Genomic DNA, 24,448 nt, shown 5'->3' with positions numbered 1-24,448 from the left:
TGCAAAATTTGGCCCAAAACATTCAAACGAAAAGATCTTAATCCTTATGATCTGGCTGTAAACCAATGAATAAAGTGCTCGATTTGTCAGGAGTAAAATAATTTAGCCATCGGTACACGTTCTGCTCACTTATCTACTTCCAAGAGACATAAGCGTAGCTTAGCATAAAGGCAGGTGTCGTGACTGGCTTTTTCCAAGTGAAGTGATTTCTGCCGAATCCATCGTTGGCCTGATCTGCATGGAAGCTCTCAAAAAGAAGCCAAGCTGTGCCACTTAGCAAATGCGCGCTGGCTTGGCTTGACACGTGGCGTCTCCCTCTCGCTCTTCTCTCGCAGCTGCCACGTTTGCGGCTTCCAGACGGAGCTCAACGCCCAGTTCGTGGGCCACATGTCGCTCCATGTGGACAAGGAGCAGTGGATGTTCTCGCTCTGCTGCAGCGTCTGCGACTTTGTGTGCATGGAGGAAGGCGACATGAAGAGTCACATAAGCACCGGCCACGCAGGTACATCTATTTCAAATCCTGTACCCCAAACTTCAAAACTGTCTGTCGGGTGATTTTGCCACTGTCGACAAAAACAGCTCTTTTGGTGGCGCTAGGTGGCGCTGTGCAATTCAAAATCCATACAGAGGATATGAAATAGACGATTTTGGACAATAAAACATGAGTGGTAACTATTTCTTATATATAAAATAATAAATAATTAAAAAATATTTATATTTTTTAAATATATATACTAATGACTCGGCCCATCTGTCCAGTTTTGAAATCACAATCCATCTGGACGTGCAGCGACGGAGACAATACAAAGTGCAAATCTTGATTTTCACGCCCCCTTCTAGTCGTTAGCGCCACGTCGCCTACGTGCGTGGATCAGAACGGCCGAACTCAGCACCGCGTCTGCAGTTCAAGGAGCTCGATCCCCCGCCGAGTCCAAACTGGAGCGTACGCCACCCGACTCAGCGGGGAAGGCGGACCACTTCCCCATGTCTGACGTCTTTGGCAAAAACCCTTTGTTGAGGCGCGCCTCCGCCATCTTTGGCCGTGACCCTCTCTGTTCCTCCGCGCCTCCCCCCCGCACTTCTAATTCCCTCGCTCTCGCTTCCTGGTGAATGAAAGATGTGGATCGATAATAGCATGCTGCTTCTTGATTGGTCTGCCAGCAAAGCGGGGGCCTCAATCACAGATGTGCATGTGTGTGTGTGTGTCTACATAACGGATAAATGTGAGGTTATGGCTACGGGTCGCTGTCGGATGACAACGACGTTGTGCGTGCTACGATAAAACGCTCAGCACAATGACAGTTTTTTTTTTTTTTTATCCTCGCCTACTGCAGCCTTCCCAACCTTTATTGAGCCAAGTCGCATATTTTGCAGGGCTCATTTTGGTACCATCTGACGACTCCAAATCATCAGCATCTTTGTTGCTAAGTTTTCTGATTTGACTTTGTCATCTCTTCCAGGCCTGAACTCGAGGAGTCCCCTGAGCGAAACCAAGAGCACGTCGTCCTCCCTCTCGGCGCTCAGCGACTCGCTTAACAGCTCGGAGGGCGGCGACCTCACGCACGGCGGCAGCGGCGGCGAAGAACTCAAAAGTCTCCTAGCCCCGCCCTCTTCCGCCGGCAGCCAATCCAGCTCCGGGAGCCGCTCGGGCTCGGAGGACAAATCCGATAAAGGTAAAAGAAAGTCTGAATTGTCAGCGGTCACACTCGCTAACTTTGACGTCGCTGTGCTCAGGCTTCGAGTGTGTGTTCTGCACGTTTGTGTGCAAGACGCGCAGCATGTATGAGCGCCACCTGCAGATCCACCTCATCACCCGCATGTTCGAGTGCGACGTGTGCCACAAGTTCCTGAAGACGCCCGAGCAACTGCTGGAGCACAAGAAGTGTCACAGCGTCCCCACCGGAGGACTCAAGTAAGGAAAGCAAGTACAGTCACACCTTTCCTAAACTCCGCCCGTCCTCCCCCCTCCCTCACTCATCACGCACACGTTTGAACTCATGAACAAAGCTACAAAGCTAGCATCAATGCTAATTGCTATTCACAATCGTGTGCAGTACAAACATGTCAATGATGCTTTACACCAGTAGGGGGAGCCCACAGGATAATGACACTCAGTATTTAATTAGGGACTCTTATGAACTATCTGCTCTAACCATTGCGCCATCTAATCCGTGCTAAAATTCTGCCTCGACAAGTGGGAACAATGTGTTACCATACCAATATGTTGACCTACTATGGAAGGGATCGTTAAGAGAGCTTTTGAATGCTAACGCAATGTTTTTTTTGGTTTTTTTTTAATGACCATATAACAGGCTTTTAAAACAAATTCCCATGTATAGTAAGGCTTTTAAAATAACAATGGATAGCGGCGGAATAGTGGTCGACTGGTTTGCAGGTCTACCTCCCAGCACTGAGGTTGTGGGTTTGATTCTGGTTGTGGCCTTCCTGTGTGGAATCTTCCCATTCCAGTGTGGGTTGCCTCAGGGCACTCCGTGTAAGGCAATGCTTTTTATTTATTTATTTTTTAAAAAACGCCATGTATAGCAATTCTTCTTATTAAAAAATAAAAACTCTGTGGTAAGGTTTTTATTTGAAAGAAGAAAAAAAAAAGTACAGCTTTTTTTTTTTTTTTTTAAATGACCATGTATAGCAAGGCTTTATTTTTTTCATATAAATGATCTTTTTCACTGTCTTCTTTTTATTGCAATTTTCCTCTATCTTCATCATCGTCATCTTGCTCTTGGCGGTCTTCTTTGGAGCAGCTCCCACCTGCAGTTAAAAATGACAACCCAATTTAGTGCCAGTTCGATCAAATCGTAAGATATGTTCTGTTTTCGAACCGGAGGCGGACTGAAAGTAGGCGGAGATGGCTGCCTCTAAATTTCATACGCGGGAAAAACCCTGTGATTCTGTTCTGCAGGGTTTGTGAGGCGCTTTGGGGCCCAGAGCAGATGAAAGGTGCTATTTAAAAATGTAAGTGCCGCTACATTCCTCACCCACGCCCCTCCTGTCCATCACTATCGATTTCCGTCGACGTCTCCGGTGGTCGCGCCGCCTTCAACTGTTCTCGTGTGCCATCCCTCCCCCCTTTCTTGCAGGTGCCCCTTCTGCATCTACTCCAGCGGTCGTCCGGCGGCCATGGAGTGCCACCTGAAGACGCACCTCCAGACGGAGCACCGCTGTCGCATCTGCCAGGGACTGTGGCCCGACCGCCTCTCCCTGGAGGCCCACGCGCGCGCCCACCGCCTGGGCAACCACTACCGCTGCGAGCGCTGCGGCTACCTGTCCAAGACGGCCAACAAGCTCATCGAGCACGTGCGCGTGCACACGGGCGAGCGGCCGTTCCACTGCGACCGCTGTCCGTACCGCTGCAAGCGCAAGGACAACCTCAATCTGCACAAGAGGCTCAAGCACGCACCGCCCGCCCCCCCAGCGGAGGAAGGAGGCGGCGGGGCGGGCCGGCAGACACCGGGCCGACTCGCCGCGTCCCGGGCGCTGCGCTCCGTCGCCTTGACCCGCACCCTCGGCGGCGGGCCTCGCCTTGCCCGGCCCCCGTCGGGCGGCGACACGGACCCGTACAGGAACTGCGAGCGGGCGCACCTGATCCCCCTCACCACCCTGTTCACCCACAGTTTCACATTCCACCCCCCGCCCCTCCCCGCCGTCGCCCCCTCTCCAGCCTCCCACAAACACTCCTTCATGGCCTACCTGGGACTCACGGAGAGGGCTGAGACTGTTTGACTTGCCTTTTCTTTTCAATCAGACCACCACAAACATTTCTAAGAGTTGTACATGCTAACAGAAAAAAAAACATTTATATCCAAAAGCTGCTTTTTTTTTTTCTTCTTCTTCTCCCAAGTTGATTGAATTTGATTTTGGACGAGCGCTTAGCTCCAGCTCGTTTTTCAAGCTGCATCGAGATAGCATGCCTCTTTCTGTGTTTCAAGCTAGCTTAGGAAGCTGACATTGAGTTTTTGGTGGGGTGCAACACAGACGGAACCAATGAAACGGACAAAGGCTCGTTTCCAAAGCAAACGCCTCAAACCGCGCACTTATTTATCAATCTTGTACATAGTTTTGTAGCCCCTGGTCCATCTTTTTTAATTTTTTTTCATTTTCTTTTGTACGATGGTCAAACCATGTTGTGCTTAGCTGCTGCCTGACGTCACTTCTTTTTTCTGCTAAGCTACGAGAATGAAAACGAAAAATTTGACATCCCGATTGAAGATCATTTTTGCACTAACCCGATCCCCAACGATAAAATTATCTATACCGTGCTAACGGGTTAGCAGAGGCGGCCGGCTGGAGTTTGGTTGGTCGCCGCAGAGCCGATTCAAATGGTGCTTTTTGAAGCTTTTGTAATTTTTATGTACAAAAAAGAAGCTAAATAACTAGAAAAAAAAAAAGTTCCAAAATGACTTGAATGAATGTATTTTTGTTGATGTAAAAAAAAGTGTGAACAGGGACGGACGGGCTGGTAAACAGATGGAAAATGCCTTTTTTTTACTTTTTATGTTTTTTTCTGTTTCTTTTTACTGAGCCTTTGTCATGGAATACATTTTTACTAACATCCGCAGATCCAGTTCCAGCAGACACACTAACTACGGGATGGGCATAATTCAATCAGAATTTAACAATCTTGTCTTTTTTTTTTTTTTCAAGTGTTCTGAACTCCTGTTGCAATGCCATAATAATGATAGATAGGGATGAGCTGACATCACAGTCAAGTATCGCACTCTATTTCTGCCTCGATCAGAACGTAAAAGCTTCAAATGATAAATATTAAGTACGCCACTAAGCAAGCGTGCCTCCAAACATCCTATGGTGCAACCGTTGTAAACCAAGGACCTTCAATTTTGTATTGGTACGCAGTGACAAAACCTGAATTTGTAAGCAAGTCTGAACACAGCGAAGGCTATCAGGAAAGGATGTCTGAACTGTTGTAAACTGTAATCGACTATCATGCCTACCACTTATAGTCACAAATACGCCCCATCCCTTAAAAGATCAACTTTGCACTTACATTCGTTAACACGTCTAAGAAAAAAAGCACTTAAAAAGCTTCAAACGTGCTTGCAAGGAAAACAAGTCAATCAAGACACCATTAAGCTCCGCCCATGCGGATACTATCATTAAACTGTGTGAATCAGAGTCACAGAAAAGCTCATCCTGGGAGCTAAAAGGGACCCCAGGCTAAATTTGTGGGTTTTGTTTCTTTTGCACAACGCTGCACTTTTATTTCACAATGAGACTCGATAGACGTGTTCTGACTAGAATAGGGCGGCAGAGCTTTTTATTTAAAAATTCAATTTGATTTTTTTGAAAAGCTTTAGCAGTTAAGTTACTCATTGCTGAGTGAAAACATGTATCTCCACATTTTGTGATGTTCTTGTAGTTACATACAGTTTTGGTTTAGCTTTTTTTTTTTCTAAATTTGATCATTAACATACTAAAAAAATAGATGTTTTCAAAAATTGATAAAAGCTATCAGCAATTTTTTTAATGGGCAAAAGTTCTAAATTCAAAAGGAGAAAAAAATCCCCAAATATCTTAAAATATGGAGCTACATGTTTTTTACTGGACATCATCATGTGGCCTTCAAAGCCTCGATCCCTTGTCTGTAAAGGGAATCATCCTCCTCTTCCTTTTTTTGTCCATTTTCAATCGTTTGTTTTGCTTTATTTTCTACTTTAAATTATGCCAGATTGGACGAGAGAAATGTTTTCGACCAAAACGTACGTAGCCGCAGGACGTGATGTTAGGATGCAATCCGTCACGTCCTGTTTTGTTTTGCCAACTTTCTATCAGTGTCATTTATTTTTAGCCGCTAGTTGCAATTCAGTCAAGCCCCCCCCCCTTAAAAAAAACACAGTAATAATAATAATAAGTATTTCTTTGAGCATTGCCTCATCAATTTTGGTTTGCTTACTTTGCACTCCCCTGCTGTTAGCATGACATCTCAACATTCAGTCCCCGAGTTAGCATCTTCTTGGTTAGCAGCGTTTTTACGATCGAGACAAAAAAAAAGGCTCAGCCCACCGCATCTGCTTTGGTAACAATTGGTATATGCTGTACAAAGCTTTTTTTTTTATACCTGATTATTATTATTATTATTATTACTCCATGGTTAAGGCTGTACAGGGTTGTGACGATAACTGGTAAATAGATCATTTGTACTTTTTTTTTGTATTTGTTTTCTTTGGTATTCTTTTTATGTTCAACATGCCGGATCTAAATGTAACAGGATTTCAAAGTAAAGCTTACATCAAATATTGTCCTATTGTCTTGTCTTTTGTTTTACCACACTTTCTTGACATCCTACAGTCATGGTTTTTATAAATCAAATAATCAAAAATCATGGTCAGAGCTTCCAATATGTTTTCCAAATGACCCTCGTTAAGTGCAGGTGCGTGAAAACTTTTAGCTCCTTTTGAACGTGAAAGTGGCTAAAAGTTTTCACGCAGGTGCGCTTAACGAGGGAACCACACGGACACTCCATTAGGTACACTGCCATTTTCAAGTGTACCTAATAACAGGCCACTTTATTAGGGACATATCATGGTCAAAGGTCCCAGGTGTCAAGCTCTAGTCCTGGGGCCGCGTTCCAATATGTTTTCCAAATGACCCTCGTTAAGTGCAGGTGCGTGAAAACTTTTAGCTCCTTTTGAACGTGAAAGTGGCTAAAAGTTTTCACGCAGGTGCGCTTAACGAGCGAACCACACGGACACTCCATTAGGTACACTGCCATTTTCAAGTGTACCTAATAACAGGCCACTTTATTAGGGAAATATCATGGTCAAAAGTCACAGGTGTCAAGCTCTAGTCCTCGGGCCGCGTTCCAATATGTTTTCCAAATGACCCTCGTTAAGTGCAGGTGCGTGAAAACTTTTAGCTCCTTTTGAACGTAAAAGTGGCTAAAAGTTTTCACGCAGGTGCGCTTAACGAGCGGACCACACGGACACTCCATTAGGTACACTGCCATTTTCAAGTGTACCTAATAACAGGCCACTTTATTAGGGAAATATCATGGTCAAAAGTCACAGGTGTCAAGCTCTAGTCCTCGGGCCGCGTTCCAATATGTTTTCCAAATGACCCTCGTTAAGTGCAGGTGCGTGAAAACTTTTAGCTCCTTTTGAACGTGAAAGTGGCTAAAAGTTTTCACGCAGGTGCGCTTAACGAGCGGACCACACGGACACTCCATTAGGTACACTGCCATTTTCAAGTGTACCTAATAACAGGCCACTTTATTAGGGAAATATCATGGTCAAAAGTCACAGGTGTCAAGCTCTAGTCCTCGGGCCGCGTTCCAATATGTTTCCCAAATGACCCTCGTTAAGTGCAGGTGCGTGAAAACTTTTAGCTCCTTTTGAACGTGAAAGTGGCTAAAAGTTTTCACGCAGGTGCGCTTAACGAGCGAACCACACGGACACTCCATTAGGTACACTGCCATTTTCAAGTGTACCTAATAACAGGCCACTTTATTAGGGACATATCATGGTCAAAGGTCACAGGTGTCAAGCTCTAGTCCTCGGGGCCGCGTTCCAATATGTTCTCCAAATGACCCTCGTTAAGTGCAGGTGCGTGAAAACTTTTAGCTCCTTTTGAACGTGAAAGTGGCTAAAAGTTTTCACGCAGGTGCGCTTAACGAGCGAACCACACGGACACTCCATTAGGTACACTGCCATTTTCAAGTGTACCTAATAACAGGCCACTTTATTAGGGACATATCATGGTCAAAGGTCACAGGTGTCAAGCTCTAGTCCTCGGGGCCGCGTTCCAATATGTTTTCCAAATGACCCTCGTTAAGTGCAGGTGCGTGAAAACTTTTAGCTCCTTTTGAACGTGAAAGTGGCTAAAAGTTTTCACGCAGGTGCGCTTAACGAGGGAACCACACGGACACTCCATTAGGTACACCGCCATTTTCAAGTGTACCTAATAACAGGCCACTTTATTAGGGAAATATCATGGTCAAAGATCACAAATAAAAACAAGCAATAAAACACCAGACAAGTTTTAACGTTTATTAAAATAATACACATACAAATAGTACATTTTGTTCTCGCAGAGAACTGGAAATGCAAATCACTCACTCACTGACTTGTTCACTTACAGATCCGTACAGTTGATGGTGAACGGGAAGTGATGTCATTTTCTTCTTCGTTTTGTTTTACGGCGAGGTGGCACCAGCTTCAATGCACATTACCGACACCTACTGGTTGAAGTCATATTACCTGAAAAAAGAACTAATTACTTTAGTAAGGTATTCGTTCACTGAAAAGATGTGTTCTTTTGAACGAACCGTTCACTCATGAGCCAACACGAGCACGTTCCTGGCCAGCCAAAGGTCAGCACTGCCTAATGAAAACAGATGAAGCAGAGATAAAGTGTTTGGCGACATTAAGGGAGTCATTCATCAGCGTTAGCCCCTGCGGCTATGGAACACCTTGGACAGGAGCGCTTGCTTCCTTTGCAGCGGGTTCATTCACATTAGCTTTCACGCTAGGCGAGTGTTACCTTGGGCACTATGCTGTCCCAACATATTCTAAAAACATGCGTGTTAGCTACACGGAGGACGACTCTTGAGACAGCTCCACGTTTTTTTTTTACAAGTGAATGGAATACTAATGAGGACATTTGCACCCAACGACTCGGACTCAAAAATGTTGCCATTCGTGTCAAAATTAATCGATTAATCAACAATAAATCAATAAAGAATTTTTGTATTAGTTTATCTGTAAGACATTACAGAAATAAAGAAAATGAAGGGCCATATAATTAATTTTAGAAAAAAAAATTTTGTTTACATTTTTATTATTTTGTAAAAGAAATGTATTTATGGATTTATTTATTTTTTTTGTTAGCTATAACTCAATATCCTGTCCGTCAGAGGTGGCAACTAATTGAGAAATTTCTCCGCTAAGTTTTCTCATCTCAGGTCTGCACAAAGGAGCCTTTTCGACAGCATCTCGGCCGGTGTGGATCGATAGCGCGTTAGCTTTTTTTTGTTAGCAGGTGCGTGGCTTTATTACGGTTATGTGCCGTCACGGGGAAGTCAGAGAGAGAGGAGCTCCCGCTTGTTTGCCAAAAGTGTAATCCCGCTGTGACCCGTCGCGACCCAGCCGACTGAGGAAAGCTGCTTAGACACGAGCTCGCGTCGGCGGGAGCTCCCAGCAAACCCTCTCCCGCCGTTTTTTTTTTGTTGTTGTTGTTGTTGCTCCACTGCGCGCTCACTTTCACGTGTTTATCTCCTCTTTTTTTCTCCCATCACTGCTTTCACACAGAGACTCTGCAAAATTGCCGAGCTGGAGCCGTAAGATTCCACATTTCCTTGTGGAGCCTGTGTGATATTGCTGCTTCTATCTGGAGTATCTGTTGAGACATATAAAACAACAAAAATGAGAATTGCTGTCCACGCAACGGAAGGAGAGGTACTGCCGATACTACCTAGGTGGAAAATTACCAGGTCGACTTAATAACTGTATATTAATATAACTGTATATAATAATTGTAGTGAATACAAAATGGAAGTCTCGTTTGACGAATAAATATACAAATGAATAGTAACAATTAGCTTTATACAGTGTTAAAGGCTCCTTCTAGCGGTTGCTCATGGAATTACACCTTAAATAAACGTGGCAGAAGGAAATAGTTTTAAACTGCAAAAAGCAACAACAAAACTACCTGGGACGGAGGCTTGAGACGGGAACATTTTACAGCCAGCGTCTTGTCCCTTTTATTCGTTTCCAAAGGAATAGATGACTTGAGCGTTATGACTTAGAGGTGTGCTCACGAAACAATTTCAAGTCATATCTCAATAAGTAACTTTTTTATTGATGACAAGATGGAGGCATTTTTGTTCAAATGAATGAGTCACCGGGTGACTTTTTCTCCCCTTGAAGACAATTTCTTTGATTGGGTTTGGTGAACCTCCACTTTTTATGAACTACGATAATTAAAAAAAACATCATAAAAAAAAGTTCATAAATGGCGCACCTCTGGGATATCCACCAATGAGAGACAATACAAATACCTTTCTATTACCTATAGTAGACTATTTATGGATTGATGGGAAAAATGTAGGCATCTATTTGAGGGAGGATTTAATTTCTTCAAGTAGATGACACGCAGGAAAATCCCCAAGACGACTGGGCCCGGCCCAAGAACTTCCAGGAGAGATTAAGGGAAGACTACGAGGTCAAGACCAAACTAATCAAGCTTCTCATTTTCCCGCGCTGACTAATGAAGTAGAATGCCGACTCCCCCGGCTGACCTGCCCCTCCCTCGCCCACCACACAACCCAAGGCGGCCAATCACAAAGCAAACGGAATTACTTATCAACGTGCCCCCTAAATCTTCCAAGAAAACTCCAGAAGAGACGAGTTTTACGGCGGATACGCGGCACTGCTGCGCCTGATGAGCCTTCTAATGATTTCATTAACGTTAAGTGAATCAGCCATCTTCCATCAATTAAAGCGAAAGCCGCACAGCCATCCATCTTCCAATCAGGAATCCCTTCATCCGTCCTCATTTGAAGAAGAGGCTCGCTCACGTAAATTAAACGCCGTCCATCCGTGGCTTTTTTGGACAACTAGTCGGTCACGTGAAAATCAGCTAGAAGATCTGCGTCGCTGTGCGATTCCCAGCCCCGAGTTGTTAAAACGACAGCGTCGTACTTAAGATATCATCCTACAGCTCCAGGAGAGGAGTTCACACGGCCAACAGACGACACCTGTGCTTCCCCACAGTCGTGCCAGCCAAGGCCAACGTCTGGCCGACAGTTGGCGGCGCCAGCGGCGCGCCTGCTTTCGGAGCGTCTGGCGCAGACAACTCGCCCATCTGCCCGTTGCCGTTCGCCGCTGCCCCGGCTTGTCCGGCGAGGACAGAAATGTGCGGCGCCGCCCTGGCAGAGCGCCTCCCAAATGTCGCTCGGCTGTGACAAAACCCACGCTGGCCCCTGCGCCCTTCTCGCGGCGCTGCTGGCAGCTGCCCGGGATCAAACAGAGAGCCGGGCATGCGAGCAACCTGCCTTGGACTACCGAGGCGATACATCTTGTTCTGGCCTAAAAGGACGACTGGACAACATAGCGAGCAATTAGCTAGACAGATGCCTTAGCATAGCCCTCACTTTTTTTCAAACTGATGATTAATAAAATATTTTTTTCTTTGAGTGAGGTCTGGTAAGAAATGGTTCTTGAACCTTATCTGATTTTTCCGGGGATGCTGCTGTAGGCCATCTTAGCGCCAACTTAAACCCTCCTGTTATGCTGAGGGTCAAATTTAGCAAACTGCAACAGTTGCAAGCACGGCAGAGGTGGTTGAGATGATTGAAATCAATTCAACTTTGCATCTCGCCGTGTTCAAAAAGAGGTCAAAGCAAATTGACTCGGAGGACAAACACATATTTCCTGTGTGATATATTTCCTGTCAGCGCAGCAAGCTGCGCGAGGTTATTAGCAAGTCGACCGCTAATCGATAGCCGGCACCTTCACCGAGACAACCGCGCTGTTATGATAGCACACAATTTTTGTCGCGGGGAAAATGTAAACCAGATCAACATTTGGCTGATGAACAATGTTGCCTGATTGAAACGTGGCTTTGGACTCCATCTGAGGTTGGGAAGGGGCTGACAGGCAGAGCCACACATTAGCTGGAGAGTGTATGGCTCAGTGTTACCTGTCATAACAGGCACCAGTGTAAGCAGGCCACTGGGCAGCCAGAAATAATAGAGACTGGCAAGAGGGCAACGAGGGGTCACGCACATCAGCGGAGGAGGAGGTGGGGATGGCGAAGGAGGAAGGGGGGGAGGGGGCTCCAAGGGACTCATGACGGGAAGAGAGCAAGGCTTGCCAAGACTTAGGAGCAGAAACAAAGCTCCCAGACGTTTGCTCAAGCTTTGACCTTGGCGGGATGACTGATTACAAGTCCCCCTTTTCTGGCAAGGATTCATTTTTGATGGCATGTTAGCGGTGACAAAAAGGAAAATGGTTCACAATTTGGTGCGGCGGATCGGTCGGATACACCAGGTTCAAATTTGGGAGCAATCGGACGAAATCTCAAAGACACGTTCGCTTTTGAAGGACTCTTGGGATTGGACAAAAATCAACCGAAATGATGGTTTCCTCTGTCAAAAGTCTCCAAATTTAATATGTTTGTTCTTTTTCCGCTGATCTACTCATGCTAAACAAGTCTACCAAATTTCACGTTGTCAGGAGTAACTGGCTTCGAGGGTTGACTTTCCAAAAGAGGTGAAATAAAGCGCAACGTTCACCAAATGTTTGTTTCGCCGGCCGGGTTATCGGCGGAACGGGGGTCTTGGCCGCCAATTAAAGTTGCGGATTAAGACGTGATTGCCTTTTGTGTCCTGCGGAGGCGCTCCCCCCGCTACCACGAGCGCCGTTATTAACATGACTGCTGCCGGGCCGCCACCAGCGACGCCGCAGGGTGTTCAAAAGTAATGGCGACACACATCATCAAGCTTAATGTCTTGTAACCAAGATTTTATAATAACTATTGTGACAGACTTGCCAGTGGCACAAAAGGGAAGTATTGGGATGGCGCCCAAGCCGAGCAGACTTTCGTGGCGGCCCGAGCAGCTGGATTTCATTAATTGAGCGCTGGCAGCGTTGGCGGCAGGGGTGAGCCACCGCCGTCCACCTCGATATCATCTCGTAACCATAACTACAAATAATTATACACTCGAATCCATTACCGGGGGTCAATCAAGCTCCCCAATCAGTTCTCAAGTCCAATTACCGGCGCCGAGGCTCGGTACGCGCCTTCTTGCCGAAGGGACAGCCCCGCTAAATTACACGCAACGGAATTAGCGAATGCACGCGGCATCCTGACCTCCGTCAGCAGAACTTGTACACAAACACTGCCATAAGAAAAATGCACGAGGAAAAGAGGGGTGGGGGACATGCTGCTCAGTGGGCTAGTGGTAGACTGTCCGCCCTGAGACTGGAAGGTCGTGGGTTCGAACCCCGGCCGGGTCATACCAAAGACTATAAAAATGGGGCCCACTCAGTGTAAGGGGTGGAAATGGGGCGTTAGAACACTAAATGATTCTCGAGGGCGACATGGCTGCTGCTCACTGCTCCCCTCTCCCCCAGGGGATGGATCACAATCACACGGGGATGGGTTTATTGCAGAGGACAAATTTCACCACACCCAGATGAGTGTGTGACGATAATTGGGACTTTAACTTTTAACATGCGGGTTCACAGCTGCACAAGTGGCTTAAAAAAACAAAAAGGTGCCTTTGTGCCACGGTAATGGCAGAGATGGTTTGCCGGGTCTAATGAGTCCATCTGCATTCAGCAGGCATCCTGGTCAATGCGCGCCAGCGTCAACCCACAGGAGTCCGTTCAAGACGTTGGGGGGTGGTTGTGAATTTCCAGACGAGGTAAGCGCTTGTAGAAAGGCAAGGATAAAGCATAAGAGTGATTGATTATATGTTTTCACCTCTGACTGACCCAAATAGAAGGATTGCTGGAAGATGGGCGTCATGGAGGCTCCAGGACGTGGGATCCATTTAGGCGAGTGTGGAACTAGGGCGACCTCTAGTGGCAAAAAGATACATAGAATAAAAGTAAAATAGCTTGTGTTCGATAGACACTGCAATTTTATTACTGTGATAGCGCAAGATTTTTGCTCACAGTTATCATACCATCAAAATGTAATATTGACCCATGCCTAGTAGTGTATTTTGTTGCTCAAATCCTTGTTGGAGAGCAAGTTGTGTATTTAAGATAAGCCCTAAAGAAGTTTAGGGTCATCCCAAAAGTGATTCGTGTCGTAAGATTGTCCAAGTTTCAGTCTACAAATACGCACGTCCTCCATTTGGATAGGCTGTCAAGTCTTGAAAGCATCCATTGCACAAGTGCCCTCTACTGGACGAAGCCCTCACTAACTATGGGGATGATGACAGAAAGGCCTTGAGGAGCAGGTCGGATGCCAGGCCGGGCGAGATGTCCCCCCGGCTGACAGTCTCCTCCAGGTGAGGCAGGGCCTCCCGAACAGCGGGGTGATGTTTGAAGTGGGCCAGGACGTTCTCCTGGATCAAGGTCCACATCCACACCTTTTGCTGGGCCCGTCGGCGGGCCTGCAACTCGCCGCTGGCCAACATGGCCTGCCGGTACGACTCCATTATGGCCCAGACCTCCGAGATCCCCTCAATGCTGTGCGAGGACGAGCGGACCACCTGACGATATGAGTGGGAGTGGGGGGGGCGTGAAATCAAAGCTGATACCAAAGTTCTTTGCCAAAGTGTTGCGCCTTGTGAGAATTCCCGCTAGCGACAGCAACTTTTGAACATTTTGAATGATTTTTCAAGGCCCAGAGAGTATTGTGTTTTGCGCAACAACCACAGAACAAAAGACTAGATCATAACATGGATTGGTTTCACCAAACACACCGGTTTCTCAACAAAAAGGGGGAGATATGACTGTGAGTCAAAGGTTGAGCTGCACTGTATTTGTTTGCATATAAGACGGCCGTATGACAATTCCACATCCTGTCCCTTCCCTAATGTTTGGGGTGTGAACTCGGAATACAATTATGTACCACTGACCTTGGGGTTCCAGGACTTGGACTGCCGCCGGAGCAGCTTCATAGCGCTGGTGTATTCGGTCTGGATCCGCCTGGCTGGTACCACGAGGTCTCCATCGGACTTGGTCACGACCACCAGGTCAGCCCTTTCGATGATGCCCCTCTTGATGCCCTTCATATTGAACGATCATTTAGTTTCGTAAGTAGTGCAAGCTCCGGGTAACGTTAGGACAATACCTGCAGTTCGTCGCCCCCTGCTGGCGGAATTAGCAACACAAACATGTCAACCATGTCAGCCACTGCAAATTCTGACTGGCCGACACCTGAAAACAAACATGTACATTTTGAGTGAACTCTGGGAAGATAAACAGAGAAGCAGCCGATTGTGTCGACTGTTTATAGACTGCACATCGTACCCACAGTCTCCACGAGGACGATGTCGTAACCGGCCCCCTCGCAGAGGACTACGGCTTCGTTGGTTGTCCTGGTGACACCGCCGAGTGTCCCCGACGTGGGCGACGGCCGGATGAAGGCATTCATGTCACGGGAGAGCTCCGTCATGCGGGTCTTATCACCCATGAGGGAACCTGAAAGAAGGAAGGTGGTCGTGTACTCGTATCAAAAGTGCAATCGATAATCGACAACTCATCAATTATTGCCTTTGAAATGTGAGGCTGAGACGTTACCTCCTGTTGTGCAGGACGACGGGTCAACTGCCAGCACTGACACTTTATGTCCACGTCCCGTCAGCATTTTGCCCACCACTTCGATGAACGTCGACTTCCCGGCTCCCGGAGGACCTGAGAGACCTTTGAAAATTGAGAAGAATGCATAATAAATAAAAATATATCACACAACAATAGCATTTATCTGGGTCACTCTTTAGTTGAGGTACCAATATACCACAATAGACAAATGAAGCAGCCACAAACCTACTCTGAAGGCAACCGGCTTGCCACCATTGCGGCTCTCCTGCTCCACCCTGTAGGCCAGCACCCTCTGTAGCAGCACCTGGGCCAACTCCTTCTTCCGCGGATGTTGCGTCTCCACCAACGTGATGGACTCGGCCAGAGAAGCTCGCTGACCTCCGATCAGGCCCGTGTAGAGTTTATCCAGCAACCTCTGCTCGGACCCGCTGAGGTCATTAATGTGTTGGTTCAAGGCTGTGCTCACAGCCCGCCATGGTCTGCATAAGGACTTGGACAGAGTCTTGGGGTGGCAAAGGCAACAGTGGGTAGTAGTAATGTGGCGGAAGAGCGGGCAGTGAAGAAGTCTCATTTTACCTAAAAAAGAAGGAAGTCAGTGAGTTTCTAGAAAAACAGACATTAAACAGAACACACAGCCTTTAAATGTACATACGACACGCAAAGATGAAGTGGAATTACCGGGCAATGTATGGCGTCACAATATGAAACAAACTATCGAAAACTGTGGTATGTTTTCAAGCTTTAAAACGGCACACGTAACGTAACAACAATGTGGCATAGACTGCTACCGGTTAGTTAGTAAAATGTCAAATTCGTTGGTGGCTAAAATATATAAACTCAATATAACGTTGACCTCGAGGCGAGCTCCGTGGAAATGTTTGGCTCACCTGCTTCCTGGTTCCGGAAGTGTCGCTTTCTGTTTCCGGTGACGTAGGTACCTCCTTCGACAATTTTTTTTGGTCGTTTTATAATTTTCATAGTTAGAAATAAATAAAATAAATATATACATATAGTCAGAATCAAACATGATATAGATTGTACATTTTATAAATAGCTAGTGTATCGGGTATAATGCCAGCGTTCAATCAACATGACCAAGTGACGTGCGCAATTGGCGGCCATCTTAGTAGGGGCACTACCAAGCGTGGTTTTCATGCTATCAATTGACACGAAATACGCTCACAGCAAAATTGCTAAACGGTGACATTTTATACCAATAGATGGCAGCAGAGGCCCATTTTTCTTTTGGACTCCATTGTACTATATCCATATACTGATGCATAAATAATGACAATACTAAGTACTGAAACACACTTATTTTAATACTCCAGTAGAGTCTTGATATTCATGGAATAAAACTGCTTTTCTGGGAGTTTGACCAGGCCAAAAAAGTGGAAAAACAGCAACATAAAAGGAAACACGTGAAAAGTGCGGACAAAACCAACAAGAATGTATGGAGTATAACACCTATCAAAGAAAGTAAGAACAGCATATTTTATTTAAAAAAATGATATGAGTGGGCCTTTTGTGAAATGATTTCAATTAGAATATTTTCATGTTAACAGTCGTTGAAAACATCCATCCATGATGTGTCTTTAGTTTGGTTGAATACAGTACATGCTTGGCCACGTCAATGCGCCGTCTAGTAATACACTAACCAAACTACGCATGGCCAAACCAGACAACACAGCACCATTGTCTAAAGATGAAGATATCTAGAAACACTATTTAAACCTAAGTCCAGGGGGGAAACCACAAGAATAAAACATGAGCAACATTTATTTTAATAGCGGAAATGCCTTTTTCGTGCAATGCCCCCACCCCCTAAATGTCCCTAATATTCTCTTGAGGAAATGCTTGAAATTTCACACTGGTCATCCTTTGAGTCTCCTTACACAATTCTACATCAATGTCTTTGCATTGTAGCGTCCGACTGCAATTCCAGTGACCTGGAATGTCGCACAAAAATAAAACACTTGTAACAACGCGTGTGTGGAAACGCAGTTCCACCATGCAGGACGGTTCGGTTGAGGAGCAGTAAATCCTGAGCTGGCCTTTTTGTGAAGAGAGAATTGTAGCTGTCCAAAATTTTGGTTTTGTCCAGTTGGTGTGTGTCAGCCATAACCTGCTTGGCTGGGTTCTGTGTGAAAGGCAAAGTAGGGTGAATGCCAGGCTTGGACGGGACCTCTGTGTAAAAGAGGATTTTGTTTGAAAGAAGCAGTATGGACGGCATTTTCGGTATTTAGCATTGTCTTGAACCAGCGTCAGAATCTGTTTACGCACACGACTAGCACTTATTTTACAATAATTAACTATTCTTACGCGTTCAAATGTACCTGTGGATGAGACAGCGAAACTTGCAGTCTTCATTCTCGCCCGCATCCGTTTTCATGTTTGTCCTTAGCTGTTAATAAAAATCATACAGTACAATATCGTGCACGTGGAGCCTTTGTCCACGTTGTGCAACTTGTCTTTAACAGGAACAAACGGCAGCTGTGGAGGGAATCCAGCATTTCGTCGGGGCACATGACAACGGAGAAGCCAAGCTTGGCGATCACCGCTTTGAAAAGGAGGGAATACGTGTACGGGGGGCATGCAAGCAACGACGAAAAAAGGAGACGAGTTTGGGGAGGACGCCTGCGCTCACCAAGAAAGAGTGTGACGCTTGGATTATTAGTGTTGGTCACAAAGATCAAGTTTCTTCCAGTTGCATGATGCTCTCTCTGCTCGCTCCTCTCCCAGTTTGGGTTATGTGCCCACAAGTCCTTCAAGTAGAAAACCCAGGGAGACAACCGGCCTCCTCGGCAGATCCCAGATCAGCCGCTTGTGCTTCAATCAGAGAGTTTATCGAAGCGAGGCAATGGGCTGTCGACTGGTCTGGGATCTGCTCGTCTTGCCACCTGGGCGAAAACGGCCGGCCTGACCCCGAGGAAGGTCTAGGACACGGACGATATGGGGTTGTGGGGGGAGCCCATCTGCGTTAGCACCTTGTCCAACCACTGCAGGGGACCGTGGAGGTGGATCTCGATCCAGCAGGGGGTGCTGGTCACATCCTGGCGGTGGTACTCGGCACCCCAGCCCTGAATCGTGTTAGAATCTCTTTCATTGACTGACTTCCTGGCGATACGATTATTCTGAGCGCGAGTACCGACCTTGACGAAGCTCATGCGGATGGTGCACATCTTGGTGAGCTCGTAGACAGCCTCGAAGCCGTGGTTGACCGACTGGGCCAGCAGCTCGGCGAACTCCTGGTTGTTGAAGATCTTCAGGCTGCAGCCGCTGGGGATCTTGCAGACGGTGGTGGGATGGAAGCCGTGGTGGAAGTTGCAGTTGCGGCTCTGGACGAAGATGCTGCTGTCGCTCAGGCACTCGGCGTAGACCTCGCCGCCGACGTAATACAAGTGGACGCCTGAACGGTGCGCAGGAATCAGAGCGGTTAAGCTGATGGATTTGGTCTCATTATGGCTGCTGGAGTGGCTTTTTGCGCCCCGCACCTTTGCCGATGTGCCGCCGGGTGTTCTCGATGGTGGAGTTGCGGTTGACGTTGGAGAGGAGACCCAGGCAAAAGCGGTTGCGGTTGTTGGAGGGATCGGTGAAGCCGTCGACCAGCACGCTGGTGGACGAGGCCTGGAAGGCCTCGCCGACGCGGTTGTTGAGCTCGTAGTAAACGATGGAGCACCAGTGCTTGGGCTCCTCGTAGGCCACGGGCTGCACATCCACTGCTGGGAACACGAACAGAGGTCATGCGCAGGGACGGAACAAAAGAAAGACGAGTTGTGACTCATCTAACGTCAGAAGAAGTGTTATGCACTGCACTTACTGTACTTGAAAGTCTGTGGACTGTTTTTGTCAATTGTTTTTAAATTGTTTTCAAAGTCATTTTTTTGCGTTACCATGAAAAACGATCAAACCCTAAATAAATAAAACAAATGAAATGACAACTTTTGATGTTGTGGCTACAATCACCTCCCCGGTTGTTAGCCTCGATCGGCAAAGGTGGCGCCATGAGGTTGGTGTCCATCGGCAGGGGGCAGTCTTGAGTCATCTGCTCCTCTGGGGGCATGTAGGCAGGAGGGGGTGTCTCTGCGGCGGAGGTAAAAAAACAAAACAATTAGATGCCATGTGGAGAGAAAGGAGGCGGTGAAGGACTCACCCGGCATCTGGAAGGGGCTGCCGGGGTCGGAGCTGGACGGCGAATGCGGGAAAGTGGCGTTGCTGCTGTTTCCGGGCGAGTGAGGGAAGGGCACGGGGTTGGCCTGAGCGAAGGACTCGGGGAAGGTGGCGTTCTGGGGCATGTGCGGCTCGTTCTGCTGCAGCGGGTTGCGGAAGCGAGGCAGCATCGTGTGCTTGGCGTTGAACTCGCTGTTGCGCGGTACCAACACAGGGGGCAGCACTGCAGACAAAACGGTCAACGCGGTTGAGATGGGACGTGAAGTCTTGAAAATTGACAGCTGATGCGGAATAGTGCAAATTGATTGACTGGAAGTGTGTATGTAAGCGCGTGTCTGTGTGTGTGGGGGTCATGTGGACAGACAGGTGGCTGTGGGTTTGAACGGCGTCTGCTGCTAAAACAAAAAGTGTGCGAGGCAGGCTGCAAGTCTTTCCTGCAATTGTCCGGAGACGGTGGTGGACCTTCCGCTCCAAGCATTCTCCAAAAGAAGAAGGAAAAAAAATACACAACCCTATGTGTTCAAGGATCAAACAAGGTTTGATTTGCTCGCACAGATAAGGTCAATTATCGAAACAAAAGAATGCGGCTAAGGTTAACAGTGTGTGAGTTTTAATCGCAGAAGACATGAAAACAACTCAACATACGCTAAAGCTATTAGAGTGAATGAAACGGCGGATTTACTGGAAGAAGATGAGAGGCAGCTATTTTGCCACTTGTTTATCCACCAAACTCCATCTTCTTGACATCTACACAATTCTCCTCTGTGTCCAAAGTGGGACACCAAGTTGAGCGCTTAGCACGTGCTAGCATGCGTGCGTCACTCGTTCCCAAAAGTGAGCTTGAGCGTACTGACCTGGGCTGTCCACCCGTTTGTAGTGGTACGGGTTGATGCAGACGTCCTTCTGCTTGGAGCCGAAGGGATACTCGCAGCACTCCAGCGCCTTGAGCTCGTGGTGGGACTGCAGGTCGGGCCAGCGCCACACGCGGCAGTAGATGACGTGAGGTAGCCCTTTCCTGTGGGACACCTGCAGACGGCCGTCCAGGGAGCGGGGGATGGTGACGCAGCTGCTGGGCTGACCGGGACAGCTGAGCGCCCGCTCCAGCTCTTCCATAGCGCCCTTCTTCTTCTTCAGCTTCTTCACCAGGGCATCCACCGCCTTCTCGGCCCACTTCTCCTCCTCGTCACCTTGCTTCCAGCCCAGCAGGCGCTTGACGGCCGGGCTGGTGAAGGAGAAGAGCGAAGTGACGTTCATGATGGACGGGGCGACCCTCGCGCCCGCCTTCTCCGGGTGGAGCGGCAGGTGGAGGGGGAGATCCTTCAGGAGAGAATCACTGGGGGAGATAGTCCTCAGATTTTCTGCAAGAACACATCATGGGGATCAGTATCTCGAAACAAGACGAAAACGGTGTATCGGCACGAGTAGGACAATAAGGAGGAAGCGCGCGGTTAAATCTGTCCATTCGTTTGACTCCCGGGGGAGTCATTTGCTAGCGAGGGCGGGGGGGCAGAGAGCACAGCTCTTAAAAGAGAAGACGGTGTGAAGCTCTTTGTCATCTTTTTACATTTTCTGCCACCGCAAGCGTGTTGATAAATGCGAGTGACTCACGGCTCAGAGCGCATCACTGATGGTAAAGCCGGCACTATATTGTATTTCCCACCGGCAGGATGATTAAGAATGCCTCCTTAGTTATTCTCGGTCCCGTCAGATTATGGGATTAAATTCCGATTGCTATCTTTGTCGGGCGGCACGCGTGTAGACGAGGCGGTAATGACAAACGTGTGAGGGGGGGGGGGGGGGGGGGGGTTAAATATGGCGGGAGCAGGTGCTTTTTACAGGGTGTGTTGGTCACTTGCTAAAAAACGACCATCCTGACAGGAACGTTGGAGCTACGTTTAGCTCGGCTTCCGAAATGACGGAGTGATGCTGCGCAAACTCGCAAGGAGAATGTGCGCCGGGGGTGTTTTTGCGCCTCGAGCCGATTCTGAACAGATGACCAAACGTGTTGGGAAAAGTCGGGAAAAAAATTGCTCGCGGGCCATGTGGGACGAGACTATCAGCACCGCCGCGGGTGGAGCAACAGGAAACAGATGCCGTGGTTGTGTCTTCGCGTCTGTCAGCACCATCACAACAACGTTTTTTTTTTTGCTGAGCAGTGCAGCTTTTTTCCACAGGTGCGGGGTGACCTGTGTGGGGGGGGCACGTAATTTGGTAAGAATTTGTTAGCGTTGTTGCTAAACTTCACAAGTGGTACAGTAAAACATGGACATTTCCAGCATTCCTCTTATCACACAGAATAAGCAACTCAGTCCAACAATCAAGTGACTTACAAAGTGGAGCTTTTAACACTAAAAAAAAAAAGTGCTGAGGTAAGCACATTTGTTCCTGCGCACGTTTGAAGATTCCAACAAAGGGCCGCAGTGTAACATCTGCAGCAGGCTTCCGCGTCCTCTATTGTGTTGCCGCTGCAGCTGGCCGCCCCATACATCTCCACCCGCCCTCGGGCTCTTCCAGGCCCTGATATGTGTTCGCCGGTGTTATCTGAGAGCTATTTGAAATGTAAATACGGCATTTTCCTCCTGTTCTATTTTTAGAAAAGTGCGCTTGGTCATTTGCTGCAGAGCGTTCAACACAGCAAAAACAATCTGCTTTTCGCTTTTCCTTCTTCTGGTACCTCAAAGTCATACAGGAGCTGTTCCGCTAAATGCAGACAGGTTGTGGAGCCAAAACTGACTCCAAACCACAACCGCAACAATTAGCATACTGTCAATTAAATAGCTCAGGTTTGCCTGGGGCATGTGAGTAAACGTTACGAACCAACGGCAGCCGTGGCCTTCCTTATAAAAGTTTACGTTTACGCCACAGCCTCGTAAAAAACACTCCGACGTTGGCCACAGCAACACGGGCGGCGCTTTCGGAGCGGCGCGCCAGCCCCGAGGATCGCTTTGCGCCGCTCCAGTGTCCGCTAATCAATTTAGCCGGGACGATGAGCCACTAATGATGCTTTCCAGCCGTCCTCCAAGGAAGGGGGAGGAAGGGGAGGCGCATTATAAAGAAGCTACATTATTTATCAGCAGGGTCCTGGACTGGGCATCCATTAGCCCCCCGCTTAAGGGGGTCACTGGAGTGCAGGAAGAGAGAGCGATGGCGGCAGAACAGCTTTTATGTCGGCGTTAAGCAAAAGTGACAGTAATGACACACATCTTACGCACTAAGCGGGGATCGCTACTGATCTCGGCCATAAAGATCCTTCGAGCTACAGCTGGGCGATTGCGGTAAATAATCGATTGATATTGAAATTACGATTAATAAAAACAATCCTTCCTTGATTTCAGTGCCAAAACTTACAAAGAACAACCAGAAAATGAATCAGTAACAAGTAAAATAAGAATAGATTAAAATAATAGCAATGAAGATGGATCAATTCAAATCAATACCTGCTGTTTCTGCTGTGTTCGCCTTGGCCTCTTGGGGGCAGCGTTGTGCGGCGAATGCATGTAGATACACCTCTAAAATAAAAAGAAGAAAGTCATGACTGAACTAAAATAAGTCGTTTTTCACACAAAACTATCCTAATAATGATCGTTTCAGGTATTCCAAGACAATAGAATGCGATTTCGACCACATAGGACAACAATTCGGTGATGGAAGGTCAAAATGTAGGTTCTTTCAGTAATCTGATATGTCACCTTCAATGATGTCAGTGCTCGCACACTAATTCCCTGACACATGATGAACACGCACAAGCATGGACGTGTATAAAAAATGTGCACTAAATTCCAATTAATCCCAGAAAATGGCACAAAATTTAATATTTTTCTTATCACAGACAGACAGACAGACAGACAGACAGACAGACAGACAGACAGACAGACAGACAGACAGACAGACAGACAGATAGATAGATAGATAGATAGATAGATAGATAGATAGATAGATAGATAGATAGATAGATAGATAGATAGATAGATAGATAGATAGATAGAAATGTCAATGATCCATGTTGGCATCCATTTTGTATATGAATCATAATGATTGATTACCTTTCACGTGAGCATCCATTTTGTCTACGCTAAAGGGGTTTGCGATTCCATAAATAAGAATTTCCAATAATAGATAAACCACAGAGGTGCGTTATGAATAGATAATTAAATCAACCTATCTAGAAAGGTTATAAGTGTAAAACTAAAAGTAAATACCGTGTGAGCTGACTTGAGTGTCGTTTAAAGGTGTTTTGATACATTGGAGTATTGCTGGCAGGTACGCATGTGACTTTACACACAATAGAAGACTCACTGTTATCGATGTTACTGTATCAAAATGTCACTTTAATTCACTTTAAAATGGGGATAAACGTGCAACTATGGAGGCGGGGAAGAGGGAAAAGTTTCGAGTGGGAAACGTTAACGCGCTACTCTCGTACACAATTGCAGCACAAACGAAGGGGAAAAGAGAACATCGGAAATTACGAGCATTTTAGTTTGCACAAAAACATTTAAAAGAAAGTTGACGTTACCTTGTGCCAGTGTTGATGCGGCGGGCTTCACTCGCAGGAGCTCCTCGCGGCGGCGTGATTCGGCCTGGCGTCAGCCAGTCGCGGGGCCTCATCACCCTCCGCCCCGGCGCCAGTATCACGCCGCCGGGCCGCCTCCGACAATAACAAGACCTACTTTTTTTCCATACGCCACTCGAAAGCTTGTCGTCGTCTCATTCATTCACATCGTGCAAGTTATGCAACTGTGGCTCTGTCTCGTCGCCAAGTTTTAAGTGGTTGGCCCTGTTTTGGAGTCTTTTCACTCCTCCCTGTTTCGCGGTTAGTCACCGTTTTAAAAACATAAATTTAAATGTGGGATGCGCATGTGGTTGTCTCATGTTTTCACTCATTTTCGAGCTCACATGGGAATAAAAACAATGCAAAGAGCATTGCTAAAATTGATATGTGATGTGCATAATCTTTTATTGATCTTGCCTTTCAATGGGCTGGATCTTGAATCTTGAATCAGTAGAATATGAAATTTGAATTA

At 47.0% G+C, this 24,448-nt stretch overlaps 3 protein-coding genes across 12 annotated transcripts in view; 1 reads left to right on the top strand and 2 right to left on the bottom strand.

Annotated features, from left to right (window-relative positions):
* Positions 1–6,275, top strand: part of znf827 (zinc finger protein 827) — a 38,434-nt gene extending 32,159 nt beyond the window's left edge. For 2 of the 4 annotated variants that reach the window (XM_088373602.1, XM_088373601.1), the window contains 4 exons: positions 336–502; positions 1,461–1,673; positions 1,735–1,912; positions 3,099–6,275. In XM_088373602.1, the coding sequence (XP_088229728.1) occupies positions 336–502; positions 1,461–1,673; positions 1,735–1,912; positions 3,099–3,741 (1,201 nt within the window). In that variant the 3' untranslated portion in view covers positions 3,742–6,275. Of the gene's footprint in view, positions 1–335; positions 503–1,460; positions 1,674–1,734; positions 1,922–2,920; positions 2,974–3,098 lie in introns of all 4 variants that reach the window. The other 2 variants (XR_015857997.1, XM_088373603.1) reach the window with 2 other exon arrangements.
* Positions 6,276–8,007: 1,732 nt separating this feature from the next.
* mmaa (metabolism of cobalamin associated A) lies at positions 8,008–16,205 on the bottom strand. 6 transcript variants are annotated; one of them, XR_015858107.1, is made up of 9 exons: positions 15,933–16,101; positions 15,480–15,830; positions 15,234–15,356; positions 14,964–15,134; positions 14,785–14,870; positions 14,570–14,719; positions 9,232–9,369; positions 8,300–8,355; positions 8,008–8,231 (listed from the first exon to the last, which is right to left on the bottom strand). XR_015858107.1 is itself a non-coding variant. In XM_088374339.1 (7 exons), exons 2-7 carry the CDS (start codon positions 15,823–15,825, stop codon positions 13,910–13,912), a joined length of 1,167 nt encoding a protein of 388 aa, XP_088230465.1. In that variant the 5' UTR covers positions 15,826–15,830; positions 16,142–16,205; the 3' UTR covers positions 13,599–13,909. The 6 variants fall into 6 exon arrangements, 4 of the variants coding, with proteins under 4 accessions (XP_088230465.1, XP_088230464.1, XP_088230466.1 ...); XR_015858106.1 differs by having other exon boundaries at positions 8,300–9,369; XM_088374339.1 differs by lacking the exons at positions 8,008–8,231; positions 8,300–8,355; positions 9,232–9,369; positions 15,933–16,101 and adding exons at positions 13,599–14,200; positions 16,142–16,205.
* Positions 16,206–16,555: 350 nt separating this feature from the next.
* smad1 (SMAD family member 1) lies at positions 16,556–24,085 on the bottom strand. 2 transcript variants are annotated; one of them, XR_015857840.1, is made up of 9 exons: positions 23,941–24,085; positions 22,862–22,933; positions 20,279–20,782; positions 19,408–19,647; positions 19,221–19,337; positions 18,749–18,973; positions 18,407–18,663; positions 17,591–18,334; positions 16,556–17,441 (listed from the first exon to the last, which is right to left on the bottom strand). XR_015857840.1 is itself a non-coding variant. In XM_088372473.1 (8 exons), the coding sequence occupies exons 3-8, from the start codon at positions 20,676–20,678 to the stop codon at positions 18,191–18,193; spliced, it is 1,383 nt and encodes a 460-aa protein (XP_088228599.1). In that variant the 5' UTR covers positions 20,679–20,782; positions 22,862–22,933; positions 23,941–24,085; the 3' UTR covers positions 16,556–18,190. The 2 variants fall into 2 exon arrangements, 1 of the variants encoding a protein (XP_088228599.1); XM_088372473.1 differs by having other exon boundaries at positions 16,556–18,334.
* Between the last annotated feature and the right edge of the window lie 363 nt (positions 24,086–24,448).

The sequence above is a fragment of the Syngnathus floridae genome, chromosome 4 (genome assembly GCF_059516105.1).
Source record: "Syngnathus floridae isolate MCC-2025c chromosome 4, RoL_Sflo_1.0, whole genome shotgun sequence".
Lineage (NCBI taxonomy): Eukaryota > Metazoa > Chordata > Actinopteri > Syngnathiformes > Syngnathidae > Syngnathus > Syngnathus floridae.
This window is presented reverse-complemented; position numbering and strand designations above follow the sequence as displayed.